The following is a 25,969-nucleotide window of genomic DNA, read 5'->3' as shown; positions in this document are numbered from 1 at the left end:
GGCTGTGGGGGGTGTGGGCCTCGAGGACGGGAGGCTGGCGCCGCTGGTCTGTACCTCCTCCTCCTCCCGGGTGAGAAGCAGCAGGTCCGGGGCCCCATCGCCGTCCACATCCGGCACCTGGAGCAAAGGGCTCAGGATGGAGGCGTTCCTGCCGGGGCTGCCGGGACGGGTCCACAGGGTTTCCCCTAAAACCAAGCACACTCTCACCGAACGTGGCTCCAAAGCCCCCACAGCAGCCTGCAACAGCTCAGCCTCCGAAGCAGGCGCACGGAGGCAGCCGCCATAACCCGAGGCTCACCGCACGCGCAGAACGCCGTCAGTCACCTGCTCATGGAGGGCAAAGGCGTGTGCGGCCGTCCTTGTGAGGGACCGGCAGGTGTGGTGTGGTAACAGAACATGTGACGTGACCTTGTGAAGATGGTCTGATGGTCATGTGCCAACATGTTCAAAGCAGTGTTTCTGGGAACTGCAGAGCTCTCCCTTCTTTCCCAGTATCTGTTTCTAACAGCTGGCACTAAACAAGCACATCAGAACACCCAGGGGCGATGCTGACACTCCCCGCAGGTGGACAGGACCAGACCTCGACCACCTACCCAGGCCCCTCAGAACCCTGCCCCTCCTGTACCCTGCGCCTCTGCACCCACGCGAGCCACAGCTGAGCGGCCCCTCCCTTTGCCCTGCACGCAGAAGGCAGTGAAGGTGCATGCTCAGAGGTGGACCTACTGACCACGGTCCTGATGTAACACCTTTTTTCTTTTTTTTCTTTTTTTTGAGACAGGGTCTCACTCTATTCTCCAGGCTGGAGTGCAGTGGTACTGTGATCTCGTACTCATGGGCTCAAGTGATCCTCTTGCCTCACCTCCCAAGTAGCTGGGACTACAGGTGCGCACCACCACGCTCAGGGTCTCACTGTGTTGGCCAGACTGGTTTTAAACTCCTGGTCTCAAGCAATCCTCCTGCCTCGGCCTCCCAAAGTGCTGGAATTATAGGCATGAGCCACTGCACCGGGCCTGTTACAGCTTCTTACCCAGGCATGAACTCACCAAACCCTTTTTTTCAGACTGATTCCTTGATTCTTAAAATAGTTCCAGCCTGCTCCATATTTTCCTCCATATCTTTCAAACTACAGCATCTAAGGGCAATGCTAACATCCACCAAATCCAGGCAGAGAATTCCTTCGGACCTTGGTAAGGTGCGAGGGAGGATCCGACCAAACCACTTCTGCTCCACCTTGTGTCCCCCCCTTGGTGCTTGACATGACCTGTGACATGAGCGCTGAGACATGTGCCCTAAGGTTAAGAGCACCAACAGGCCCAGGCCTTCCTGGGGGAGGAGCCCGGGCTCCGGCTCTGGGCTCGCCCTGGTGCTGCCGCTGTGTGCACCCCACGCACAGCCGCAGCCTCCTCTCCGTGTCTCTGCCGCACAGGTTTCGACCAACGCTGCTGCGCATCCACAACCAAAGTGTAAACCGGAGGTGACAAGACGCAGTGGGACACATCAGAGCAGCAGAAGGGAGCTGAGGCATGATGAGACCTCCAAGCAGTTGCCCCCTTCCTTGGAGGTTTCCCACCCTGTAAGCTTCCTCCCGCCCAGCCAGCCACCCTGACATCTTGGGGCTGACCCCTGGCCTTGGCCCTGCCGGGTGAGGAGGATCAGGTGCAAGCCCCCTACCTGGCTGCCTACCTGTGAACAAGTTGACTGCAATGACAGAATCGGGTCTGCCCACAAGGATGCAGGCGGATGACAGCTTGCTGCCCCCTGGCTGAGACACAGCACACTTCACGAGGGCCACATCTGGGGCCACGGGCCTCTCCCAGAGCGTGCTGCCGTTGGCCCCGGACACAGCTGCCACGAAGGCACAAGGCGAGGACAAGCCTGGGGGAGAGACGCGCGGTTGGGCTGGCCACGGCCTGTGCTCTGCCAGCCCAGTTTCCCCACTTCACCCCGGCCACGGGCCCCGCCACGCGGCACATGTCCTCTGTCCCTGGGCCCCTCATCCTTCAGCTCCACGGGCTCTAGTGCTGACCCCAGGGGTCGGTAGCCAAGGGGGCACTGAGAGCTGAGCCTGCTGCTCCCTGCCTCTTTCTAGTCCCGCAGGAAAGTAGAAATGACATCATGGTTTCCAGAAATGTCACCATTTGCTTCCCCCAAACACTGCTAAAGTGAGAGGATGACCTAAAACAAAGATTCCTCCTCCCACAGGGAGTTCCTCCTTTCTCACATAAAGTCAAAATTACCTTCATCAGCGCAGGATCGGTTGAAATTATTGATGCCGTCGGTATTTTTATAAAGAAACAGAACATCTCGGATCCTGTCCCTGTTTATGTCTTCCACAGCCAGAAAGTCATAGGTGACTGAAAAAGAAAACCACGGACTACATTCCATGGGCCAGGCCTGGTTTACAGGGGAGGTCAAGACTAACGCCGCCTACACCTCTGCTCCAGGGGGTTTGGCACAGTCAGATCAGCCCACAAGAGAAGTGGCTTCTTTGTCACTAGGACGAGAGAATTCCGACACCTCCTCAGAAAAACAACAACTCTTCATGGACACGGCTGGGACTGGATGGTAGCGCCAGGTGTTAATCTTTAGGAAGGAACGTGCAGGACACCTGGGTATTATGACACCTTCTGTTTAGGAACGAATCCCTCCCTAGACCAGGTTGGGAGCTAGACAGTCCACACTCCACACCCGGCAGGGCCTAGTATTTCCTTTCATTCAAGGACTGAAATGATAAACTATATACCTTAAAATAAAACACCAAAAGAATGAAGTTGGACTTTTACCTTATAGGATGTATTTTAGCTTACACAATGTATCTCAAATGGATCAAAACAGCTGGGTGTGGTGGCCCACATTCTATAAGCCCAGCTACGTAGAAGCTCAGGCAGGAGGATCGCTTGAGTTCAGGACTTTGAATCCAGCCTGGGCAACATAGTAAGACAACATCTCTTAAAAAAAAAAAGGTGGGGTGGGGGCAAAGATCTAAACAGAACAGCTAAAACTATAGAACTCTGAGAAGAAACCGCAGGGAAAAATCTTCATGACATCAGATTTGGTAATGATTTCTTGATATAAAACCAAAAGCACAGGCAACCAAAGCAAGAACAGGCTGGGCTCACACCTATAATCCTGGCACTTTGGGAGGCCAACACAGGAGGATCAGTTTGAGACCATCCTGAGCAACACAGTGAGATCCAGTCTCTACAAAAAGCACAAAAATTAGCCAGGCGTGGTGGTGTGCACCTGTATACCCGCTACTCAGGAGGCGGGAGGATCACTTGAGCCCAGGAGTTTGAGGTTGCTGGAGCTATGATCATGCCACTGTCCTCATGTCCAGGCAACAAAGTGAGACCTTGTCTCTAAAAAAAAAATTTGTTTTAATTAATAAAATAAAAGCAAAAATAAATTGGACTTCATCAAAATTAAAAACTTTTGTACATCAAAGAACACTATTAGGCCGGGCATGATGGCTCATGCCTATAATCCTAGCACCCTGGGAGACCAAGGCGGGTGGATTGCTCAAGGTCAGGAGTTCGAAACCAGCCTGAGCGAGACCCCGTCTCTACTAAAAATAGAAAGAAATTAATTGACCAACTAAAAATATATATACAAAAAATTCAGCGGGCATGGTGGCGAATGTAGTCCCAGCTACTCGGGAGGCTGAGGCAGCAGGATTGCTTGAGACCAGGAGTTTGAGGTTGCTGTGAGCTAGGCTGACGCCACGGCACTCACTCTAGCCTGGGCAACAAAGTGAGACTCTGTCTCAAAAACAAAAACAAAAAAAACAAGCCCCCCACAAAAAAAGAACGAAGGACTCCATGACATTTCTCCTAGAAGATACCCAAATGACCAATAAGCACATAAAAAGAGGCTCAAGATGACCAGTCATTAGGGAGTGAAAATCAAAGCCATAGAAAAACACCACTTCAGACCCAGTAGGATGGCTATCATAAAAATAAACACAAAAACAGAAAACAAGTGCTGTCAAAACTGAACCCTTGGCCGGGCGCAGTGGCTCACGCCTGTAATCCTAGCTCTCTGGGAGGCCGAGGCGGGCGGATCCTTTGAGTTCAGGAGTTCGAAACCAACCTGAGCAAGAGCGAGACCCCGTCTCTACTATAAATAGAAACAAATTAATTGGCCAACTAATATATATACAAAAAAATTAGCCGGGCGTGGTGGTGCATGCCTGTAGTCCCAGCTACTCGGGAGGCTGAGGCAGAAGGATCGCTTGAGCCCAGGAGTTTGAGGTTGCTGTGAGCTAGGCTGACGCCACGGCACTCACTCTAGCCTGGGCAACAAAGTGAGACTCTGTCTCAAAAAAAAAAAAAAAAAAACTGAACCCTTGTGCATTGCTGGTGTGAAGAGAAGTTTGACAATTCTTAAAAAAGTTAAAAAATAGAATTAGCATGTGATCTAGCAAGTCTACTCCTAGACACATACCCGTAAGAATTGAAAAAGGGACCCAAAGGGCTACTTGCACACCACGCTCACAGCAGCACTATTCACAACAGCCACCAGGGGGAAACAAAGCGAGTGTCCATCAACTGGATGAGTAAGCAAAACGTGCTACACACCAAGGAATGAAACCATAGGAAGGAATGAAGTTCTGACCATGCTACAACATGAGCGAACTCCGAGGGCATCCTGCTACTAATAAGTGGAATTAACCAGACACAAATGGACAAACCTCCTATGACGCCACGCACAGGAGGAGCCTAGTGCAGGAACATCCAGAGACAGACAGCAGAGGCTAGAAGTGGCTGGGGGCAGAGAAATGGGAGCTATTACTTACTGGGTACAGAGTTTCTGTTTAAGATGATGAAAAGTTCTGTAAAAAGGGAAACAGTGACACAGCATTGAGAATGTACTTAATGCCACTGAACTATACACTTTAAAATGGACGTTTTTTTGTGAGGTATTTTACCACGATTTTTAGAAATCAAGCACCAGACACAGGACTTCCAGTCAGTGGTGCAGTGAAGAGCTTGGCAAATCCTCTCCCCAAAAAGTGGCAACAAAATAGGACAAATTTGTCAAAAACAGCCATATCAGGATTCTGCCTATAGATTAAAGACAAACAAAAAGCTGAGAAGTGATTTTAGTCACATGTCACACGGCAATGCTCTGGTCACTGACAGACTGACTGCATGTGCTGCGGTGGCCCCATGAGATGATAATGGAGTTGCCCTATACAGGGTACCATGGCCTAATCTTTATACCGTATTTTTATTCTGCCTTTTCTGTCTAGACACACAAGTACTTGCCATTGTGTTACAGCTGCCTACAGTGTTCGTTCAGCAGTGACACGCTGTGCAGGCTTGTAGCCTGGGAGTGACAGGCTGTACCACACAGCCTAGGTGTGCAGGCTAGACCCCACTCTATGCTGTTTGCACAGTGACCTAATGACACATTTCTCAGAACATATCCCTGTGGTTAAGCGACCCATGACGATATTTAAGAAAAACCACTAGACCTTGGGTCAGAACAGTGGGAACTGGAGGCATTTCACCTTGCACAGCTCCCATTCTCCACCTCCCCCCTCAATCAGCTACCCTCGAGTCTGGGCATTTCTGAAACAACAGGGACCTCCTGAGCAGATGCATGGTAGTCCAACTTGAAGCTAGCCACAGGTTGCGACACAGAGTGGGACAAGTAACATAGGAAGATTAACCAGACATTGAAGAGAAGGATCCAGCCATAGTTGGTCTTGGTAAGACCTTACCCATCACTGGCAGTCTGAAGGCTTTGCATATAACCAGGAGAGACTAGAGAGGCACCTAGCTATCTACACATTTATAAGGACAGAATAATCCTAACATCAAAGCCAGACAAAGATATCACAAGAAAAAAAAGCTATGTTCAGTATCCCTCATTAATAAGGACTTAACAATCTTCAGTGAATATTAGCAAACTGAATCCCCCAACTAAAAAAAAGATTCTGCTGGGCATGGTGGTATGTGCCTACACTCAGGAGGCTGAGATAGAAGGACGGCTTGAGCCCAGCCTGGGCAACACAGATAGATTCTATCTCTAAAAAAAATGAAAAACAAAAATATTCTATATAGCCATCTAGCAGATTTTATCCCAGGAATGCAAGGTTGGTTTAACATCTGAAAATAAATTAATGCAACATACCATATTAGTAGAACAAAGGACAAAAATCCCACAATCATCTCATAGACACAAAAAAAGCATTTGATGAAATCCAATATCTTTTCATGATAAAGACTCAACAAACTAGTAAAGGGCATCTACAAAAAACCTACAGTTAACATCACACTTAACGCTAAAAGATGTAATGTTTTCTCCCTAAGATTGGGAAGAAGATACCTGCTCTTACCAGGTCTACTCAAACTTGTACTACAATTCTACCCAGTGAAATTGGTCTAGAAAAAGGAAAGAAACACAACCAGATTGGAAAGGAAGAAGTATCTTTTTTTTGGGCAGATGACAACATTCTACGTAGAAAATCCTAAAGAATACACACACCTCTACTAGATCTAATAAATGAGTTTAACAAGGTCACAAGAAAGAAGTCAATATAATATCAGTAGTATTTCTATATAAAATCAATCAACCCCAAAATTAAATTCATAAAACAATTCCTTTCATAATAGCATCAAAGAGAATACTTCTGGAATCCAGAAGTATAAGACTTATACATGGAAAACTACAAATCACTGTTAAATTAAAGATCTAAATAAATGGAGATATACTCCATATACATGGACTGGAAGATTTAATATTGTTAAGACAGCAATTCTACCCAAACTAATCTATAGATTCTACACAATCACAGCTCACAGCAACATGAAACTCCTGGGCTCAAGCAATCCTCCTGCCTCAGCCTCCCAAGTAGCTGGAACTATAGTTGCCACCACCACATCCAGCTAATTTTTCTATTCTTTGTAGAGATGGGCTCTTGCTATGTTGCTTAGGCTGGCCTCAAACTCCTGAGCTCAAGCAATCCTCCCACCTCAGTCTCCCAAAGTGCTAGGAATACATGTGCGAGCTACAGTGCCCACCCTAAACCTGTCTCTATTTCTAAGCTAGTCCTGCTAGCAAGGAAGGGTGGTGTGATGGTTTTCCAAATTCTACCATTTGCTTCCACCAAACACTATGCATAAAAATTAACTCAAAATCGATCACAGGTTTAAATATAAAAGTGAATACTATCAGTTCGGTGCGGTGGCCCATGCCTGTAGTCCCAGCTACTTGGGAGGCTGAGGTAGGAGGATCCCTTGAGTGCAGAAGCTCAAGTCCAGCCTGGGCAACACAGCAAGATCCCCATCTCTCTCTTTTTTTTTTTGAGACAGAGTCTCACTCTGTTGCCTGGTTAGAGTGCTGTGGCATCAGCCTAGCTCACAGCAACCTCAAATTCCTGGGTTCAAGCGATCCCTCTGCCTCAGCCTTCTGAGTAGCTGGGACTACAAGCATGTGCCACCATGCCTAGCTAATTTTTTCTACATATTTTTAGTTGTCCAGCTAATTTCTTTCTATTTTCAGTAGAGACAGGGTCTCGCTCTTGCTCAGGCTGGTCTAGAACTCCTGAGTTCAAACGATCCTCCTGCCTCGGCCTCCCAGAGTGCTAGGATTACAGGTGTGAGCCACTGCACCCAGCCAGATCTTCATCTCTTAAAAACAAAAAAGATAAAACTACTAGAAGAAAATCTTCCTGACCTTGAATTAGGCAGAGTTAGATAAGACACGAAAATCACAATCCATAATAAAAAACTAATAAACTGGACTTCATCAAAATTAAAAACTTTTTTTTTTTTTGAGACAGAGTCTCACTTTGTTGCCCTGGCTAGAGTGAGTGCAGTGGCGTCAGCCTAGCTCACAGCAACCTCAAACTCCTGGGCTCAAGCAACCCTTCTGCCTCAGCCTCCCGAGTAGCTGGGACTACAGGCATGCGCCACCATGCCCGGCTAATTTTTTCTATATATATTAGTTGGCAATTAATTTCTTTCTATTTATAGTAAAGACGGGGTCTCACTCTTGCTCAGGTTGGTTTTGAACTCCTGACCTCATGCAATCCTTCCACCTCAGCCTCCCAGAGTGCTAGGATTACAGGCACTCACCACGCCTGGCCAAAATTAAAAACTTTTATGCCTCAGAAGACACCATTAAAATAAAGAGACAAGCCACATACTAGTTGCAAATATTTGCAAATCATATACCTGATAAAGGACTTGTATCTAGAATACTTAAAGACCTTTTATTATTTAATAATATGACAAAAAGTCCTATAAAAAATGAAAAAAACACCTGAATAGACATTCACCAAAGATGATATAAGAATGGCTAAAATTCGCATGAAGAGATGTTCAACATTTTTAGTCATTAGGGAGATCCAAATTAAAAACACAAGATACCACTAAACAAAGATGGGTATAATAAAAAGACCAATCAAAGCTCTTATGACCTCCAAAAAAAAAAATAAATAAATAAATAAATAAAAAGACCGACAATAGCAAGTGCTGGCAAGGATGCAGAGAAACTAAAATCCTTCCTGACATCGTTGGTGGGAAAGTAACATGGTACAGCCTCTCTGGAAAATAGCGTAGCAGTTTCTTAGAAAGTTAAACATAAACTTATGTTTATGGCTCAACAATTCTACTCCTAACAATCTACCCAAGAGAAATGAAGACATATAACCACACAAAGATATGTATGTGAATGTTCACAGCAGAATTATTCATAACGTCCAAAACCTGGAAACAACCCAATGCTCACCCACCAGCATATGGATAAACAACGCGGTCCATACATACGAAGGAATACTACTCAGCAACAAAGACACAGGGACACAACACGAATGAACTTAACATCACGCTAGCTGAAAGAAGTCACATTGTACGATTTAATTTATATGAAACGTCCAAAAAAAGCAAATCTATGGAGACTGAGAGCAGACTGAGAAGGGGATGGGGAGCGAGGGTAAACAGTCATGAGGAATCTTTTAGGGATGATGGAAATGTTCTAAACTGGATTGTGGCAATGGTTGTACAACTCTGTAAATTGACTAAAAAATCATTGAATTGTATTTCTCTACAAAGGTTACAGAAAAAAATTATTGAACTATATACTTAAAATAAGTAAATTTTGTGGTATATAAATTATACTACAATAAAGCTGCAAAAAAAATAAAGAGAAATATAAATCCTCTTCCTCAAAATTAAGTACTAAATTCCGAATGGAAGTGGTCCTCAACAAGAAGTCCTCCTTACCCACCATAGAAGCCCTCAAGTCTGTGCAAAGAAATGCCCGGGGCTGTCAGCATTCACACCAGGGAGAAGGCCCTGATTAAGGCTGCCTCAGTTGCTTTTCGTGAAGGACAAGATCGCAGACTGACAACTTCAGGACGGAAGTGAAAGCGCTTTACCTTAGCTAACGAGAGTGCTCGCCGGAGCAACTTGGGAAGCTGACTACACAATCCACTGCATTTTTTTTTAACATTTGATGACAGTCTCCTCTGTATCTTTCAGTAAGTTGCTCTGTCTTATTAATTTTTTTATTTAGAAAAGTAACCAAAAGGGCCACTTTCATTTATCTACCCATCCCAGTCTTCCCAAAAAAAGGGAGCACAGGCCACAAGGCTTCTAGGAGGTGCTTGCATTCTTACATGGAGGCTGCTTTACAGCTTCCTAAAATTCCCGGAAATCCCTGGACAGAGAACTGGTCGCCACTTAGGTTTGATGGCTGTTACAGATCACTGCCAGCCCCAACACACAATGCTGCTCCCTCCTGCGAAGAGGCTTGGGAGGTCACTGGCACAGAGAAGCGTGCCGAGACTCACCTGCTGCGTTGTAGTCGACCCTCCACGTCCGCTGCGACGCAGGTCGGTCCGGACACGGGATGATGAATGAGACGACAAACACCACAAAGAGGCAGATAAACAACGAAAGGAAAAATGCCACCGTGCGGCATCGGGAAAGCCGGGACTGCAGGTGCGTGCTTTGTAAGTTATCCTCATTTTTCAACTGGTTTCCCAGATTTTCCTGTGATTTTCTGTCTTCATTCTTCAAGGGGTGGATTTCAGCTTCTAAATCCTTGTTGTCCATTATCGCATGCACATCCCAAAGTTTAACTCCTGGTCACTGTGCCAATAAAACAAGAGGTGGGCAAGGCTGGCAGTCCCACGGCAAGGAGCTGCAGCACACAGAGCTCTCTGCCAGAACCAGGGACCACGGCCCAGGATACAGCAGTCGGATGGATGTTTAGGGGTCAGTCTTAACAGGCTAGGCTGTACTTAAGGTTTCTAATCAATGCAGAAAGGTACAATAGTTGTGTAGGGCCAGCACTCATTCTTAGCACGAATGGAGTGAGCCTCAGGGAGTGCTGGGGTTGGTGCCGGAAAATAAGCCCACATGTTACATATTAACCAAACGCCACCTATTCATCACCTGGGCACACCTGACAACCTTCCCCGAGCCTCAAGCACAGACAGATAAGGTCGCCCAGGTAAGAATTTGGTGGAACCAACATTCTCACACATGGACTCCCTAGAGGGCCACAGACCCCAAACTCAAAGCATCCTAAGTGAAGACAGGCTCTGGACTAACAGCCTTGCCCCTCACTAACCATGTGACCTGTGATAAGTGATTTGACTTAACTGTGCTTCAGTTTCCTCTACAAAAGAGAAATAATATCTACTTTAGAAGACTGAGCCAGGCATGGTGGCTCGTGCCTGTAATCCCAGCACTTCGAGAGGCCAAGCAAGGTAGGACGATCACTTGAGGCCAGAAGTTCGAGACCAACCTGGACAACATAAGTGAGACCTTGTCTCCACAAAAAATTAAAAAGTTCACCAGGCGTACTACACGCCTGTAGTCCTAGCTACTCCAGAGGCAGGAGGATTGCTTGAGCATGGGAGTTGGAGGTTTGTGCCATTGTACTCTACCCTGGGCAACACAGCGAGACCCTGTCACAAAAAAACAAACAAAAAAACAAATCTGTATGCATTCTCCTTAGTGCTGAGGCATAAGCTTTTACATCTTGGAGGTCAGAAAAGGTATGCCTATCAAAGGTAATGAGTTAGACACAGGAAATTCAAACAATGAGTCATGATCAGGGACCTCATTAAACCCAAGTGGCTGACACAGAGTGAGGTGGTACAGCAGCAGTTGTCTGGAGAAGGTGGCAGGGGGAAGGGCTAGCAACAGAGCCTGGGAGTGGCTTATCAGCAGCACCTATGGGGCTGGAACCAGGGCTTAAGAACTCGAGAGTGCTGTTTATTTAGCAAATCTAGCGACCGATCATGTCCCCAGTAAAGGGATGTTTAAAATGTTTCAAACATAAATTCTTTTGGCAAAGGAAAAAAACTGAATGAGAAACCAGAAGGCTAAAATTCTAGGTTTCTATCTTTAAAGCTTTAAAATTTCTGGCAAGGAACTCAAGCTCTTTGAGCCTCAGCTGGCCCCATCTGTGCGAAGCCAGAGCATCTCCAAGGAAAGGACACGACAGTGCCCCTAAGACCATGAGGTGTTGCACAAGAAGGAGCACCTGCTCAGAATGACACTGGGAATCTGAACACACGGCCGCCCCGTCTCATGTGCCCATGTTTCCCAGACCTACCTGGTGGCAGGAGGACGTACTCAACACTGGTTCCTGGCCAGCCGCTGGTGCATCTGGTCACTAGGTTTGGAGAGGGAATCTGTACTTTTATAATCCCAGGCAGACCTAGGAATTGTAAAGCCATTGGTGAATTCATCTCAGGTAGCCTATGAATGTATCAGTTGAAGGACTGAGGTCCTTCCAAAGCCAGGACTCCCAGCCTTGGCTCCACAGTAAAGCCTCTTGGTGCTTTCACGACCCGATGCCACACCAGAGGCATCGGCCTATCTGGGGAGGGGGTTCCCAGCAAGAGCAGCTGTTGACGCTCTCCACGTGATCCCAAGGTGCAGCCAAGTGGAGAAGCACTGGCAAGAAGTCTGCCCTTGTTCTGTTCGTCTCACTTTAACCATTAGATGACAACTAGATGTCTCCTGGCCCCTGCAGCGGAGACTGTCTCCCCACTCTCAGCCTGGAAGACGGAAAAGCAAAGGGAGGAAAGAGCCTCTCCCTCTCATCAAGACATCCGAGGCTGCATTCCGGGTTTCCTTGGAATTCTCAGCAAGTGAGTCAAGCAGACCTCAAGCTAGTGAATTAAATGGCTCCTTTACTTAATCATTCTTCTAATCCCTAAACTATGTGGATTCCCAACACTAAGACCAAAGGATAGTGTGAACAATTATTAATGTAGTTAGGATTTTTAATTTTTTAAAAATCAGCAATAAGGCTGGGTCTGGTAGCTCATGCCTGTAATCCTAGCACTCTAGGAGGCTGAGGCGGGAGGACTGCTTAAGCCCAGTAGTTTGATGTTGCAGTGAGCTATGTATGATGCTACTGCTACAGTTCAGCCTGGGCAACAGACAGAGACCCTGTCTCAAAAACAAAACAACACCTTGGCGGGGTATGGTGGCTCACACCTGTAATCCTAGCACTCTGGGAGGCCGAGGCGGGAGGATTGCTTAAAGTCAGGAGTTCGTTGTTACTTTATGCCTGAGCCAAAAAAAAAAAAAAAAAAATAAAGTCAGGAGTTCGAAACCAGCCTGAGCAAGAGCAAGAACCCGTCTCTACTAAAAATAGAAACAAATTAATTGGCCAACTAAAAATATATAGAAAAAAAAAATTAGCCAGGCATGGTGGCGCATGCCTGTAGTCCCAGCTACTCGGGAGGCTGAGGCAGGAGGATTTCTTGAGCCCAGGAGTTTGAGGTTGCTGTGAGCTAGGCTGACACCATGGCACTCTAGGGGCAACAGAGTGAGACTTTGTCTCAAAAAATAAATAAATAAATAAAAATAAACAAAACAACACCTCGTTTGTTGCATGTAGTAAGGAATGAGGATTGTTACATTTTCTTGGTAGACTGAACTTTTATCATTATATAATGTCTACTCCGTCCCTAGTAATTTCCTAGCTCTGAATGAAGTCTGCTTTGTGTGATGCTAACATAGTCACTCATCCTCTGATTGATGTATCTTACTTTTCCCATCCTTTTACTGTCCACCCACCTATATCTCTACGTATTTGAAGTTTCTTTCAGATATCATATAGATTTTTTAAGCCACTCTGCCAATCTGTCTTTTAATTGGTACATTCAGACCACTCACTTTTTTTTTTTTTTTTTTTTTGAGACAGAGTCTCACATTGTTGCCCAGGCTAGAGTGAGTGCTGTGGCATCAGCCTAGCTCACAGCAACCTCAAACTCCTGGGCTCAAGCGATCCTACTGCCTCAGTCTCCCAAGTGGCTGGGACTACAGGCATGCACCACCATGCCCAGCTAATTATTTCTATATATATTAGTTGGCCAATTAATTTCTTTCTATTTATAGTAGAGACAAGGTCTCGCTCTTGCTCGGGCTGGTTTCAAACTCCTGACCTCGAGCAATCCGCCTGCCTCAGCCTCTCAGAGTGCTAGGATTATAGGCGTGAGCCACCGCGCCCGACCCAGACCACTCACTTTAAACATAATCATCGATGTTTGATTTTAATCTGCTTTTTTCTTTTGTTTGTTTCCTCTATTTTTTGTTTCTGTTTTTCTTAACCTCCTAGTGGGTTACTTGAACATTTTTTAGAATTCCAGTTTGATTTATCTGTAGTGTTTTTGAGTGTATCTCTCTGTATGGTATTTTAGTGGGTACTATATTATATTATATGCACTTATCACAATCTACTGGGTGGGCGCGGTGGCTCACACCTGCGATCCCAGCACTCTGGGAGGCTGAGATCAGAGGATTGCTTGAGCTCAGGAGTTTGAGACCAGGCTGAGGAAGAGTGAGACACTGTCTCCACAAAAAAATAGAAAAATTAGCCGGGTGTGGTGGCACCTATAGTCCCAGCTACTTGGGAGGCTGAGGCAGGAGGATCGCTTGAGCCCAGAAGTTTGGGGCTGCAGTGAGCTGTGATGATGCCACTGCATTTCAGCCTGGGTGACAGAGCAAGATTCTGTCTCAAAACAAACAAAAAAATCTACTGGAGTCTACATTTTATTAGTTAGAACACATTACTAGTTGGAGTGAAGTATATAAACCTCAATTACCTCCATAAACCTTCCCTGTTTACAATTGTATCAAATATTTTCTCTACATACATAGAGAATCACATCAGATAATGTTACACTTTCACTTTGTCAAACATAATTTAGAAAACCCAAGAGAAGAAAAGTCTATTATATTTACCCACATTTTTGCTTTCTCTGTTGTTCTTTCTTTCTTATTAAATGTTCCAAGATTTGGCCGGGTGCGATGGCTCATGCCTGTAATCCTAGCACTCCGGGAGGCCAAGGCGGGTGGATTGCTCAAAGTCAGGAATTCGAAACCAGCCTGAGCAAGAGCAAGAGCAAGACCCCCGTCTCTACTAAAAATAGAAATAAATTAATTGGCCAACTAAAAATATATTTAAAAAATTAGCCTATAGTGGCTGTAGGTGGCACATGCCTGTAGTCCCAACTACTCGGGAGGCTGAGGCAGAAGGATTGCTTGAGCCCAGGAGTTTGAGGTTGCTGTGAGCTAGGCTGATGCCATGGCACTCTAGCCTGGGCAACAGAGCGAGACTCTGTCTCAAAAACAACAACAAAAAAATATTCCAAGATTTTCTTTTATCATTCCTTTCTGTTTTAAGAATTTCCTTCAACCATTCTTTTAGGGTAGGTCTGCTGGTGACAAATTCTCTTAGTGTCCCTTCACTTGATAATGTCTTATTTCCCCATCATTCCTGAAGACTAATTTCACCAGATATAGAATTCAGGGTGTGATAGGTTCTTTTCTTTCAGCACTTAAAAAATGTTATGCTACTTCCTTCCAGCCTTCATTATTTCCAATGAGAAATTTAGTGTCATTTAAATTGTTTTTCCCCAAAAATAAGGTGTCAATTCTCTCTTGTTTTCAATTTTTTTTGTCTTTATTTTTCAGAAGTTTGATTACAATGTGTCTTGGCATGGATTTCTTTGGGTTTATCCTTTTTGAGGTTTGCTTGGTTTCTTGAATCTGTAGATTAATACCTTTTGCCAAATTATGAATATTTTAAGCCATTATTTCAGTTTCCTGGGAGGGCTTTAGGGATGCAAGAACTGTAGCCCAGACCATGGAGGACCAGGGAGAACAGTGGGAGCCCGGGTTCCGAGCTCCAGCCAAGCTCCTATGTACTCTGTGTCCTCAACCCTTTCATCATTTCCTTTAAAAGTATATTCATAGAGAAAATGTGAGTGAATTAAAGAAGTATTAAATAAAAATAATATAATTGTTATGCAGATATGGCAAAAATCATGAATAGTACCTGAAAGAAGTCTGGGAATCCTTGCTTTCTGTATGCTGCAGATGGTGGTTAGCCTTACTGTGAACCCGTCTAGGAAGAGAAAACCAAAATATCTCATATGGTGGTACAGTCCCAGCTCTCTGAAAGTTTGCTGTATTCTGAGCTAAAAATCTGCTTTCCTACAACCACCTCCTGGTCCAGATTCTGTGCTTTGGAATAATACCAATCCCCATTTCCACATGTAAGCCTTTCCAGGATCTACAGAGCATTAACAAAAAATGTACTCAGGTGGTTTCACCTGCTATTAATATAGCACAACGGTTGTCCACATGACATGGGTTATAAACGCTTCGGTGTCCTTGAAAAGCCTAAGCCTAACACTTTCCAGTCTCTTGTCTACTTAAAAATCTTTCCCTTTCAAATCCTACCCATCCCTCAAGGCTCACGGCAAAAGCCATCTTGCTTATGAAACCCTTTTCTGGCTTTTCTAACCCAATGTGACATAAAAGTGAAACACATTTCTGACTATTTGGGGAGGAAGGGGTAGTTGTGTGAATTCACCACACCAGAAACGGAGCATCACAGTTCAGGAACACAGATGTCTGAGGATTGTCTCTGAGGTTGCACACCACTGCCTCATCTACCCCATGCAGGGCGGGAAGGCAGTCTGCTACTGCCTGTGCTCCTGTCCAGGCCCACCTCCTCCCGTCTGCGGCACAGCAGGCTTCTTACCCACCCTCTCTAAGTCAGTCACGGCTCTTGGTTGTAAAAAGACGATAGCTAATTTAGGCAGAAAAGGAGTTTGTTAGGAAATTGGACGGTACCCAGAAATGATGGGAAGACTAGAAAGCCACACTCAGAACATGGCAGGTACCCAGAGACGACAGGCAGCAGAGACCACAGAGAGTCCATGGCCACAGGAGCAGTCAGGTTAGGACACTGCTGCTGGCACCAAGCACCTGGTCTCTGGATACTGCCCCCAACAACTCCCACACGGTTCTTGCAATGGGGGCTCTCCCAGGACAGGCTGGTCACACCCCAAATTGTGTAGGGACCACAACATGTCCTCAGGCTGTGCCTTCAAAGTGCTTATCAATTTCCCTTTCTCTCCCTCTACGCCCACCAGTGGCCTAGAGAAGTTTGGAGAGGGCAACTAGCATATTATACAAAGTCCTATGGAAAAACATATAAGAACTATCCTCTGGTTATCTTTTAAATGTAGAGAAGGAACAGGAAACGTTCTACCCGGGTTTTCTCCTAGTGGATGTGTCACATGGGTGCCCAGGCCTGGCTACATCACAGCACAAGCAATGCCAAAGGGTCGTAGTTCTCATCCCAGGCAAAGTCTGGCCTCAAACGGTTATTTTTATATTGGGATTGATAATAAATGATTGATAGAAGTGAGATATGGGCAGGTGAGGTGGCTCATGGCCATAATCCCAGCTCTTAAGAGGACAGTAGTTTGAGGTCAGGCACTCAAGGCTGCAGTGAGCCATGATCACACCACTACACTCTAGCCTGGGCAACAGAGCAAGATCCTGTCTCAAAACAAAACGGAAAAAAACAACCCAGAATTGAGATGTGAGATATTGAATTCTGCTTGGTGATATCTTCAAATGTTTGACAGGCTTCCCACGAAGGGTAGGGCTGGGACGGACAGAGCCATAATGCATCCCAGGTAAAATAAGGAGGGACTTTGTCAGCATAGTTCGAAAATTTAGTGAGCCTCCTTGGGCGATAATAATTTCCCGTGAAGAATGCAAGTGCAGGGTGAATAGACCACCTGGCACGCATGTCTTCGGAGACAACTTTTGAGTTTCTTTCCAACCCTGACATTCTGTGACTATAGGGTGAACCCCAAAACTGGCCTTACATCTCCAACTTGCCTGCTGTCTCTTTAAGAACAAAGACTCTTGCTGTCTCTGCATAAACGATGGGCTGGCTCACATAATCTACCCTGAACTGTCTCTTTTAATTATTAATAGAGTTCCAAGATTCTTGTCCCAGTAAAAGATATTTTATAAAAATAGGTAAAAGATACTGCGATCTTTCTCTAAAGGTTTCTTTCTGTTCTTTATGATAGAAAACAGAAGCACCGGCCAGGTGCGGTGGCTCACGCTTATAATCCTAGCACTCTGGGAGGCCGAGGCGGGAGGATTGCTCAAGGTCAGGAGTTCAAAACCAGCCTTAGCAAGAGCAAGACCTCGTCTCTACTAAAAATATAAATAAATAATTGGCCAACTAAAAACATATAGAAAAAAATTAGCTGGGCATGGTGGTACATGCCTGTAGTCCTAGTTACTGGGGAGGCTGAGGCAGAAGGACTGCTTGAGCCCAGGAGTCTGAGGTTGCTGTGAGCTAGGCTGATGCCACAGCACTCTAGCCCGGGCAGCAGAGTGAGACTCTGTCTCAAAAAAAAAAAAAAGAAAACTGAACAACCAAATACTGGGTAGGGACCACATACTCAATTCAAATAATGTTCAAATAATGTTGTTTACCTTAAAAACAAACCAGAGTTAGATGGATGGAGAGATGATAACCACAGTATCCTCTCAGGAATATTCTCACTGATTCCTTCAAGAAACAACAATAAATTATACCCAGGATTTCCTTCCCACTAGAATCACCCAGCCGAGCTGGGCCTCTGAGGGCAAACCAACAGGTCCCTCTGCCACATCTGCGGCTGGATACAACCAGGCAGGAAAAGCAGGCGGTGGGAGCATTCATGTGCTCAGAGACGTCTTAGGAAAACCCAGGAGTCAGGGATGAGGACACAGGAGCGTGTGAAGGAGTACAGGGGGTTTGTCAGGGTCAGCTCTGCAGCTTGATTTTGGTGCTGGTTGTACCAATATCTACTTGTGATAAAGTTTTGCGCGGTTAGAAACATACAAATGAGTGCATGTAAAAACTGGTGAAATCGGAAGGAGTAAGGTCTGAAGTCTACTTAACCGCACAGTGCCAATGTCCGTTCCTGCTTTTGATAACATGCTGGTTATATAAGATGTTACCTTCAGGGAAGCTGCAATACGGTACAAGGAACAGCTTTACACTATTCTTACAACATCCTTGTGAATCTGTAAGTAGTTCAAAATCAAAAGTTTTAAAAAAAAATCAAAAAAGAAAAGAAAACGTTCAGCAAGGGGGTGGGTGGGGTCAGAGACTCACACAGGTGAAGAGGAAGAACTGGCTTCTCCACAGGCAGCCCCAGTTCATCCCTTAAAGTGACTTTGTTATGCAGCTGTTTTGTTCCAAAGGGTGGGGATTTTTTGTGTTTTGTTCTGTCTTTGCAAGAATATCAACCATAATGGAATTTTGTGGTAAATAAAGAAATACTGAAAGAACAGCCAAATCTCTTGGCATGCTACAACTCCCCATGACAAAATAATTACTGGCATCCCGAAAGCCACCCATTGCGGTCATTTCCCTTTCCACTGGGGGGGGGGGGCGGGGAAAGAGATACTTGTAGTTCTTCACAGCGTCACTCATTTATGACACCCCAAAACACCTCTAGCAAAAGGCAAATGCCAGGGTTCCATATGGGTCACTTCAGCCAGACAACCAGGGATAAGGTAAAATGCACAAAGGACGGGAGCTCCAACTGTGAAACACCCTCCACATCCTGAGCAGGCCTCAGCCCTGCTTCAGAAAGGGTATGGGCATTGAACTCAGACCAGTCTGTCTCTTGAAAATAAAAAGTTACCAGAAACTCCTTCATAGCATCCCCAGGTAAGATTTTCCTGGAAACTCTAGTTGGCCACCAGAAAACAGGGGTAGTCGGCTGGGTGCAGTAGCTCACGCCTGTAATCCTAGCTCTCTGGGAGGCCAAGGCGGGCGGATTGCTCCAGGTCAGGAGTTCAAAACCAGCCTGAGCAAGAGTGAGACCCCGTCTCTACTATAAATACAAAGAAATTAATTGGCCAACTGATATATATATAAAAAATTAGCCGGGCATGGTGGCACATGCCTGTAGTCCCAGCGACTCAGGAAACTGAGGCAAAAGGATCGCTTGAGCCAGGAGTTTGAGGTTGCTGTGAGCTAGGCTGACACCATGGCACTCACTCTAGCTTGGGCAACAAAGCGAGACTCTGTCTCAAAAAAAAAAAAAAAAAGCTTTAGTTAAGACATAACAGATGAAAGAAGGATGCTAAAGGAAAATGACCACGAGGTTAGGAGATCTGTGTCGTTACCTCATTAGCATCCAGTATTCCTGCCTGTCACTTCTAGCAAGGCGGCTCTGGAGGACAGAAACTGAAAGCCTATTCACAGAATTTCAGATAGTCAATGACTGGAATTTTCTCCTGTCAGTTCTGAGCTTCTGACATGATAACTGCAAAATCCATTTATTGATTTAATGCCATGTAGAACAAAATAAGATATAAAGAAAAATGTGTGCGATCAGAAAGAAAACACATCAATATAATACATATTGATTAAGGTAAAAGATCTATGGCCGGGCGTGGTGGCTCACGCCTATAATCCTAGCACTCTGGGAGGCCAAGGAGGGAGGATCATTCAAGGTCAGGAGTTCGAAACCAGCCTGAGCAAGAGCGAGACCCCGTCTCTACTAAAAATAGAAAGAAATTAATTGACCAACTAAAAATATATATACAAAAAAATTAGCTGGGCATGGTGGCACATACCTATAGTTCCAGCTACTTGGGAGGCTGAGGCAGGAGGATTGCTTGAGCCCAGGAGATTGAGGTTGCTGTGAGCTAGGCTGACACCACGGCACTCACTCTAGCCTGGGCAACAAATTGAGACTCTGTCTTAAAAAAAAAAAAAAAAAAAAAGAATGTCTTCTACGTTATGTGGTTTGTATCACTGCCAAGAGTGGCATATGATATATATTTTGATAGCAGCTGAGTATGAGGTATTTGAGAGAAACACCCACAATAACCAACTAGGCAGTACTGGATTTTTCAGCTGAGCAAAGCAGATGTCAGACAATGACAGCTATAGTGTTCAACTGTTTACAGCAAGCAACTATTTCCTCCCTTCACCAAGAATAGTCCAAAGACAAAGAATAGGCCCATACTCAATTTCCAAATGAGAACAAACTTAAAGGTCATGCACGGTTGCCGGGCAAAGCAACCGTGCATGACCCACCCCTGACACCAGAGCCTTCCTTCAGATAAATGAAAAACCTCTGAAGTGACAAAGGACTCACAGGACTGTGACAGAATGGTTGCCCATCCCCCCACAGATACGGAAAGGAAATAATGACAATAGGAAATACCCAACAGAGGGAATGACCTGAAAACAAAAAGAGCAAAAATGTTTTCCATCTCTTTAAAACCTCAGTCTTTTTGACAACAAGGACCTGCATCCCTGCTTCAGGCTAGCTTTGGTGGGGAAGGGGAGTGTCTTTTGTTCTTTCTGCTATAAGAGCTGGCTCAGCCAGCCAGACCTGGTGAGGGAGGAGGGAAGTCCTGTCAGGGGATTGTCTTCAGCAGAGATGGGACCATCAGGATCATCAGCTGTAGTTGAACAGCAATTGCCTGAAGCTGAGAACCCTTTAGTAGCTCTGTATTTCTGTTTATTATCAGGACATGGCATTACAGACAGAAGTCTCCATCTTCCTCATTTGTTGGCAAATTAACAAATCTCTTTCCTTCTCCTCAAACCACTTGTCCTTGTTCTTCTGATGCAGGCTTGAGGACAAGTGCCAAGCTTTCGGTAACAGAATCTCCTAAAAACAAGTTGAGGATCAACAGCTATCTGCATTTCAGATGAACGACTATTATAAAGAATAAGTTTTGCAGGTTTGTCCAGAAAATAACACGGAGTAAACCTTTCTCCTGAATTCTAAGATAGACTTTATGTCCTGTGACTTCTTCACAAAAGGGGGGGAGGGTGGAGAAAGAAAGCAAAACCTCTTAAAAAGATAAAGTATAACTCAAACTTGATCACTTTTGCTCAACTCTACAAGTAGGCCTTAGCTTCAATTTACTTCTTTTATCATATTTTAAAATCCTTTATTATGTAAATGTTCAAACATTCACAGAAGTAGAGAATACCAGCCCCATGTACCCACCACCCAAGTTCAACAATCACCAACATATAGCCAATCATTTTTTTCTTTTTTTTAATCTCAAAATGTTAAGGGGGTACAAATGTTTTTGCTACATGGATACCTTTTATAACGCTTAAGTTGGGACTTTTAGTGTGTTCTATCACCCAAATAGTGTTCATTGTGCCAGATAGCTAAGTTTTTACCCCTCACTCCCTGCTCCTCCTCCACACCCTCTAGAGTTATTTTCAACTATAAGCCAGCACACTTCTCCCCCATGCCCCACCTCTGATTATTTTAAAATTTGCTCCACTTTAGAAATAAATCACTTGATTTCTTAGCATCTGCTTTGAAGTTATTTGGTTAGGAGTTAGCATTTTCTTTTCTTTCATTCTGATAACCTAAGTTTCATGAACAATTTTGTAAAGTGAGAGAGGTGGCGGGGCGCAGTGGCTTGTAGTGCTTATAATCCCAGCACTCAGGGAGGTGGGAGGATCGCTTGAGCTCAGGAGTTTGAGACAAAGTGAGAGTGGGAACAAAATCCACCAAGTTTGTGGGTTATAAAGACCAATTTCTTTATAACCAATTGGTTATAAAGACCAATTTCGAGTGAGATGTACAATACATTTTGAAACATTCAACAAATCCTGTAGATTCTAACTTGTCCATTTCTTGTTTAGCCCCTCCTTTCAATGGCCACTACTTTAGGTCATCTTCTTATTACTTCCCACCTGTATTTCTATAGCCCTTTCAAATGCTGTAAAAATTAAAATATCATTTGATCATGTCCTGGTTAACATTCCAGAATGACTCATCACAACTTTGGAACGAAGCTCAAACTCCTTAGTTCAGCTCCAGGTCTTTTCACCGCTTGGCTCCTGCCTCTCTAGGGTCCTCCCCCCAGACCCCACACCCACCACGTGTTCTAGCAGTGTTTCCCCCCAGTCACCCTGCTGTCCTTTTGCTCTCATTGGTTCACCTGCCGTTCTTTATCCAGTAGCTTTCACCATGTCTTCAAAGCCCCCTTCATGGCTGACTTCCGCTTGGTGCATTCTCTGACCCTTCACACAGCTCCTACTGAGTCAACTGGGAAGGCCCCTAGACTGTGAGGAACTTGAGGGCATACAATTGTTTTTATCCCCTTTGTTTCCCAAGGAACAAGCATAGTACCTGGCATAAAATAAACAAACACATTCACATGTCTGAATAAATGCCCAATTCTTTTTTTTTTTTTTTTTGAGACAGAGTCTCACTTTGTTGCCCAGGCTAGAGTGAGTGCCATGGTGTCAGTCTAGCTCACAGCAACCTCAAACTCCTGGGCTCAAGCGATCCTCCTGCCTCAGCCTCCCAAGTAGCTGGGACTACAGGCATGCGCCACCATGCCCGGCTAAGTTTTTCTACATATATCTTAGTTGGCCAATTAATTTCTTTCTATTTATAGTAGAAGCGGGGTCTCGCTCTTGCTCAGGCTGGTTTCGAACTCCTGACCTCTAGCAATCTGCCCGCCTTGGCCTCCCAGAGTGCTAGGATTACAGGCGTGAGCCACCACACCCGGCCGGTATGGGGGTTTTAACATATGTTCACAAACTCTTTGCTATTCCTCCCTTCAGAAGATGACACCCTTTGTAGGTAGTAACACTAATAAAGAGAATGTGGTACAAGTAACTGTTTTAGAATTTCAAAACTAGGTCATAAAAGGTATTGTGGTGGAAACCTTCCCCCTTCTCCCTGAGATCACTTGCTCTGAAAGACGACAGTTACCATGTGAGCACACAGGCCCTACACAAAGGTCCACCAGGCATGAAAATGAAGATTCCAGCCAACAGTCCAGAAAGGACCAAAGGCCTCCAGTCATTAGCCACGTGAGAGAGCCATCTTGACATCAGATTCTCCAGCTCCAATCAAGCTTTTAGATGACAGCAACCCCAGAAACCCTGAGCCATAGTCAGCTAGGTAAGCCACTGAATTCCTGATCCACAGAAACTGTTGGATAATAAATGTTGGTTGTTTCAATCCATTAAGCTTTGTGTTAATTTTTTACAAGCAGATAACTACTACAGGAAGGTAGACTAGAAGTAGGAGCCTGAGAAAAAGGCCAAGGGACATAGGGCAGAGAGAAGGTATATGAAAGCGTGGAGAAGTGGTAAGACATCCCCCACCATGATCTCACTCACGTCTCAGACCCCATCTTACTCCTGGTTCCCTAGACCTTTCACTGTGAAAGCCAGTGGAATCCCTCCATAGTTGGAATCAGTTTTAAAGGATTCCTGATACTTGAAGCCAAAAGCATCCCAACTGGCGCAATCAGGACTCAGAGCTGGTAAACTGCCCCGAATAAATGTCCACTTGAAGCCTGGGTCATTACCGTTATTTCCTCCTTCCCTGTTCACATGCTCCATATTTTGATTATTTATCTAATTTATTATCTGTCTCCTGCAGTAGAATTGCTCCTTGAGGACAGGAAGTTTGTCTGTTTTGTTGAGTACCATATCCTCAGCACATAGAAGCCTGGGAAGTCTGGCACCCAGCAGACACTCAGGAGTATTTGTTGAGCTCATCCCAGCTGCTCTAACTGAATGCTCACTGTGAATCTGCAGTGAAAGAAGTGGTGTGATGTGGCGCTGCCAGCAGAAGGACGTTAGCAGCTGGTACGTACAAGTGAGGAAATCACCCAAGCTCTTCAGCTGAAATCACAAGGTTACTGAGAACCCACAAGCAACTCAAGTTGCCTACTCTGATAACAAATCAGCCTGTTCAAGGGCAAACTCTCTCCTTGACAGCTGTCATCCATTCAATTTACGGGAGGGCTGGGAAACCTTCCACAGACTGTTTTCTTCCCTTTTAATCGCTGTCTTGCTTTTCGTTCAGTAAAACAGACTGTACCTGACTGTACCTTACACTCCCTCTAGGTGTGTAAATAAACAGCAGCTGAGTTCCGGGTTCTCGGCCAGTTAGTCTTACTGATTTGCTTACAGACAATGTCCTGATAACAGAACATGAATGTGTGACCCTTGGATGAGACGTTCTTGTTTTACTATTCAGCGTGAACTAAAGCACCAACGGCTAGCTTGCATGCCGTGGAGCCAACGTGGGGTGTGAGGCTTCCCGGTGGGAGTTAATCCTGTCTCTGGGGCAAACCGAGGCTCGAAGTGCACGCCACTGAAGCCCAGGCTGCGGGAGGGGCGAGGCCAGGACTGACCTTCCGCTCCGGCCGCAGCCGTCCGACCGGCCCCGCCTGGGCGCCCCCGGCCGAGGGGGCGGCGGGGACACGGGGCGGGGCCCGTGAGGGGCGGGGCCGGCTGCGGCGGGGAGCGGGGCCGGGGACACCCGGGGCCGGGGCACCGAGGCGGACAGACCGTGCACCGCAGCCAAGAGGGGCCCCCCTAGGCTGCCCGCCGCGTGCACGCGCCAGGAGGACGGGCCGCGTTCACTCACCTGCCGCCGCGCCGCCAGCCGCGCTCCCCAGGCCCCGCCCCGAGAGTCACTTCCGGCCGGCCCGGCGCGCCCAGCGGAAGCTCGCCACACTTACCCAGGCTCCCGCCCACCTCGGTTGCTGAGCAACGCGGCTCTGCGTCGCGAGGCGGGGCCGGGTCTGCAGCTCCCCTGGCCGGCGCCACCCTTGCCCGGCCCTTGCTTGGCCACAGCCCTTACCCGACCACCCTTGCCTGGCCCCTGCCTGGCTGAGCCCCTACCCGGCCCCTGCCCGGCTGACCCTGGCCCGACCCCTGCCCGGCTGACCCTGGCCCAGCCCCTGCCTGGCCTCCCCTGCTAGGCCCCTGCCCAGCCTCCCCATGCCCGGCTGACCCTGCCTCCCCTGCCCGGTCTCCCCATGCCCGGTCTCCCCTGCCCAGCCCCTGCCCGGCTTCCCCTGGCCCAGCCCAAGCCCGGCCTCTCCTGCCCGCCCATGCCCGGCTGACCCTGGCCGGGCCCATGCCCGGCCTCTGCCCAGCTGACCCTGGCCCGGCCCATGCCTCCCCTGCCCGGCACCTGCTGGGCTGCTGCCCCTGCCCCTGGTTACTGGTTTCCCCTGGTCTCTGCTCCCCATCTGCACCCAGCTTGTCACCATCATATGGGGGGGAGCATCCTCGCCCTCCCTCCGTGCTTACCTGCCCTCCTGGTGCTGCTGTCTGGAGTTTGTCTGTTGGACCATGAGTGTGGTTGCTGGTGGTGGAGATGCAAATTTTCAGCCTCGAAAGATTGTGCCAAATTGGAGTATCACGTGTTTGTACTGACAACCCTCATCCGCGTCTGGGGATTCAAGTTGTCACTCCCCAACACTGATATTGTGAGACAGTAAAAACTTGTTTTGTCAGTCTAATGGGTCTGAAGTAGTATCTCTTTCTGTTTTTTTTTTTTTTTTTTTTTTTTGACACAGAGTCTCGGTTTGTTGTCCAGGCTAGAGTGAGTGCCGTGGCGTCAGCCTAGCTCACAGCAACCTCAAACTCCTGGGCTCAAGCGATCCTTCTGCCTCAGCCTCCCGAGTAGCTGGGACTACAGGCATGCGCCACCATGCCCGGCTAATTTTTATATATATATATATCAGTTGGCCAATTAATTTCTTTCTATTTATAGTAGAGACGGGGTCTCGCTCTTGCTCAGGCTGGTTTTGAACTCCTGACCTTGAGTAATCCGCCCGCCTCGGCCTCCCAAGAGCTAGGA

The 25,969-nt window shown here is 46.4% G+C and overlaps 1 protein-coding gene and 1 long non-coding RNA gene across 7 annotated transcripts in view; one reads left to right on the top strand and one right to left on the bottom strand.

Annotated features, from left to right (window-relative positions):
• The window catches only part of FAM234A (family with sequence similarity 234 member A), a 29,038-nt gene extending 4,237 nt beyond the window's left edge, over window positions 1-24,801 (bottom strand). The window contains exons 1-7 of one of the 5 annotated variants that reach the window (XM_012737780.2): window positions 24,746-24,799; window positions 15,322-15,390; window positions 11,581-11,685; window positions 9,803-10,103; window positions 2,238-2,354; window positions 1,684-1,875; window positions 55-185 (exon numbers count right to left, since the gene is read on the bottom strand). In XM_012737780.2, the coding sequence (XP_012593234.2) occupies window positions 55-185; window positions 1,684-1,875; window positions 2,238-2,354; window positions 9,803-10,067 (705 nt within the window). In that variant the 5' untranslated portion in view covers window positions 10,068-10,103; window positions 11,581-11,685; window positions 15,322-15,390; window positions 24,746-24,799. Of the gene's footprint in view, window positions 1-54; window positions 186-1,683; window positions 1,876-2,237; window positions 2,355-9,802; window positions 10,104-11,580; window positions 11,686-15,321; window positions 17,445-17,798; window positions 18,611-19,940; window positions 19,963-24,745 lie in introns of those variants that run through there. The other 4 variants (XM_075994900.1, XM_075994899.1, XM_012737785.2 and 1 more) reach the window with 4 other exon arrangements.
• On the top strand, window positions 23,174-23,996 carry LOC105856262 (uncharacterized). Of its 2 annotated transcripts, none has more exons than XR_012913461.1 (3): window positions 23,174-23,263; window positions 23,358-23,453; window positions 23,908-23,996. It is a non-coding gene; the product is annotated as an uncharacterized LOC105856262 (long non-coding RNA). The 2 variants fall into 2 exon arrangements; XR_001147050.3 differs by lacking the exon at window positions 23,908-23,996 and adding an exon at window positions 23,750-23,838.
• Window positions 24,802-25,969: the final 1,168 nt, after the last annotated feature.

This window comes from Microcebus murinus, chromosome 19, assembly GCF_040939455.1.
Source record: "Microcebus murinus isolate Inina chromosome 19, M.murinus_Inina_mat1.0, whole genome shotgun sequence".
Classification (NCBI taxonomy): domain Eukaryota; kingdom Metazoa; phylum Chordata; class Mammalia; order Primates; family Cheirogaleidae; genus Microcebus; species Microcebus murinus.
This window is presented reverse-complemented; position numbering and strand designations above follow the sequence as displayed.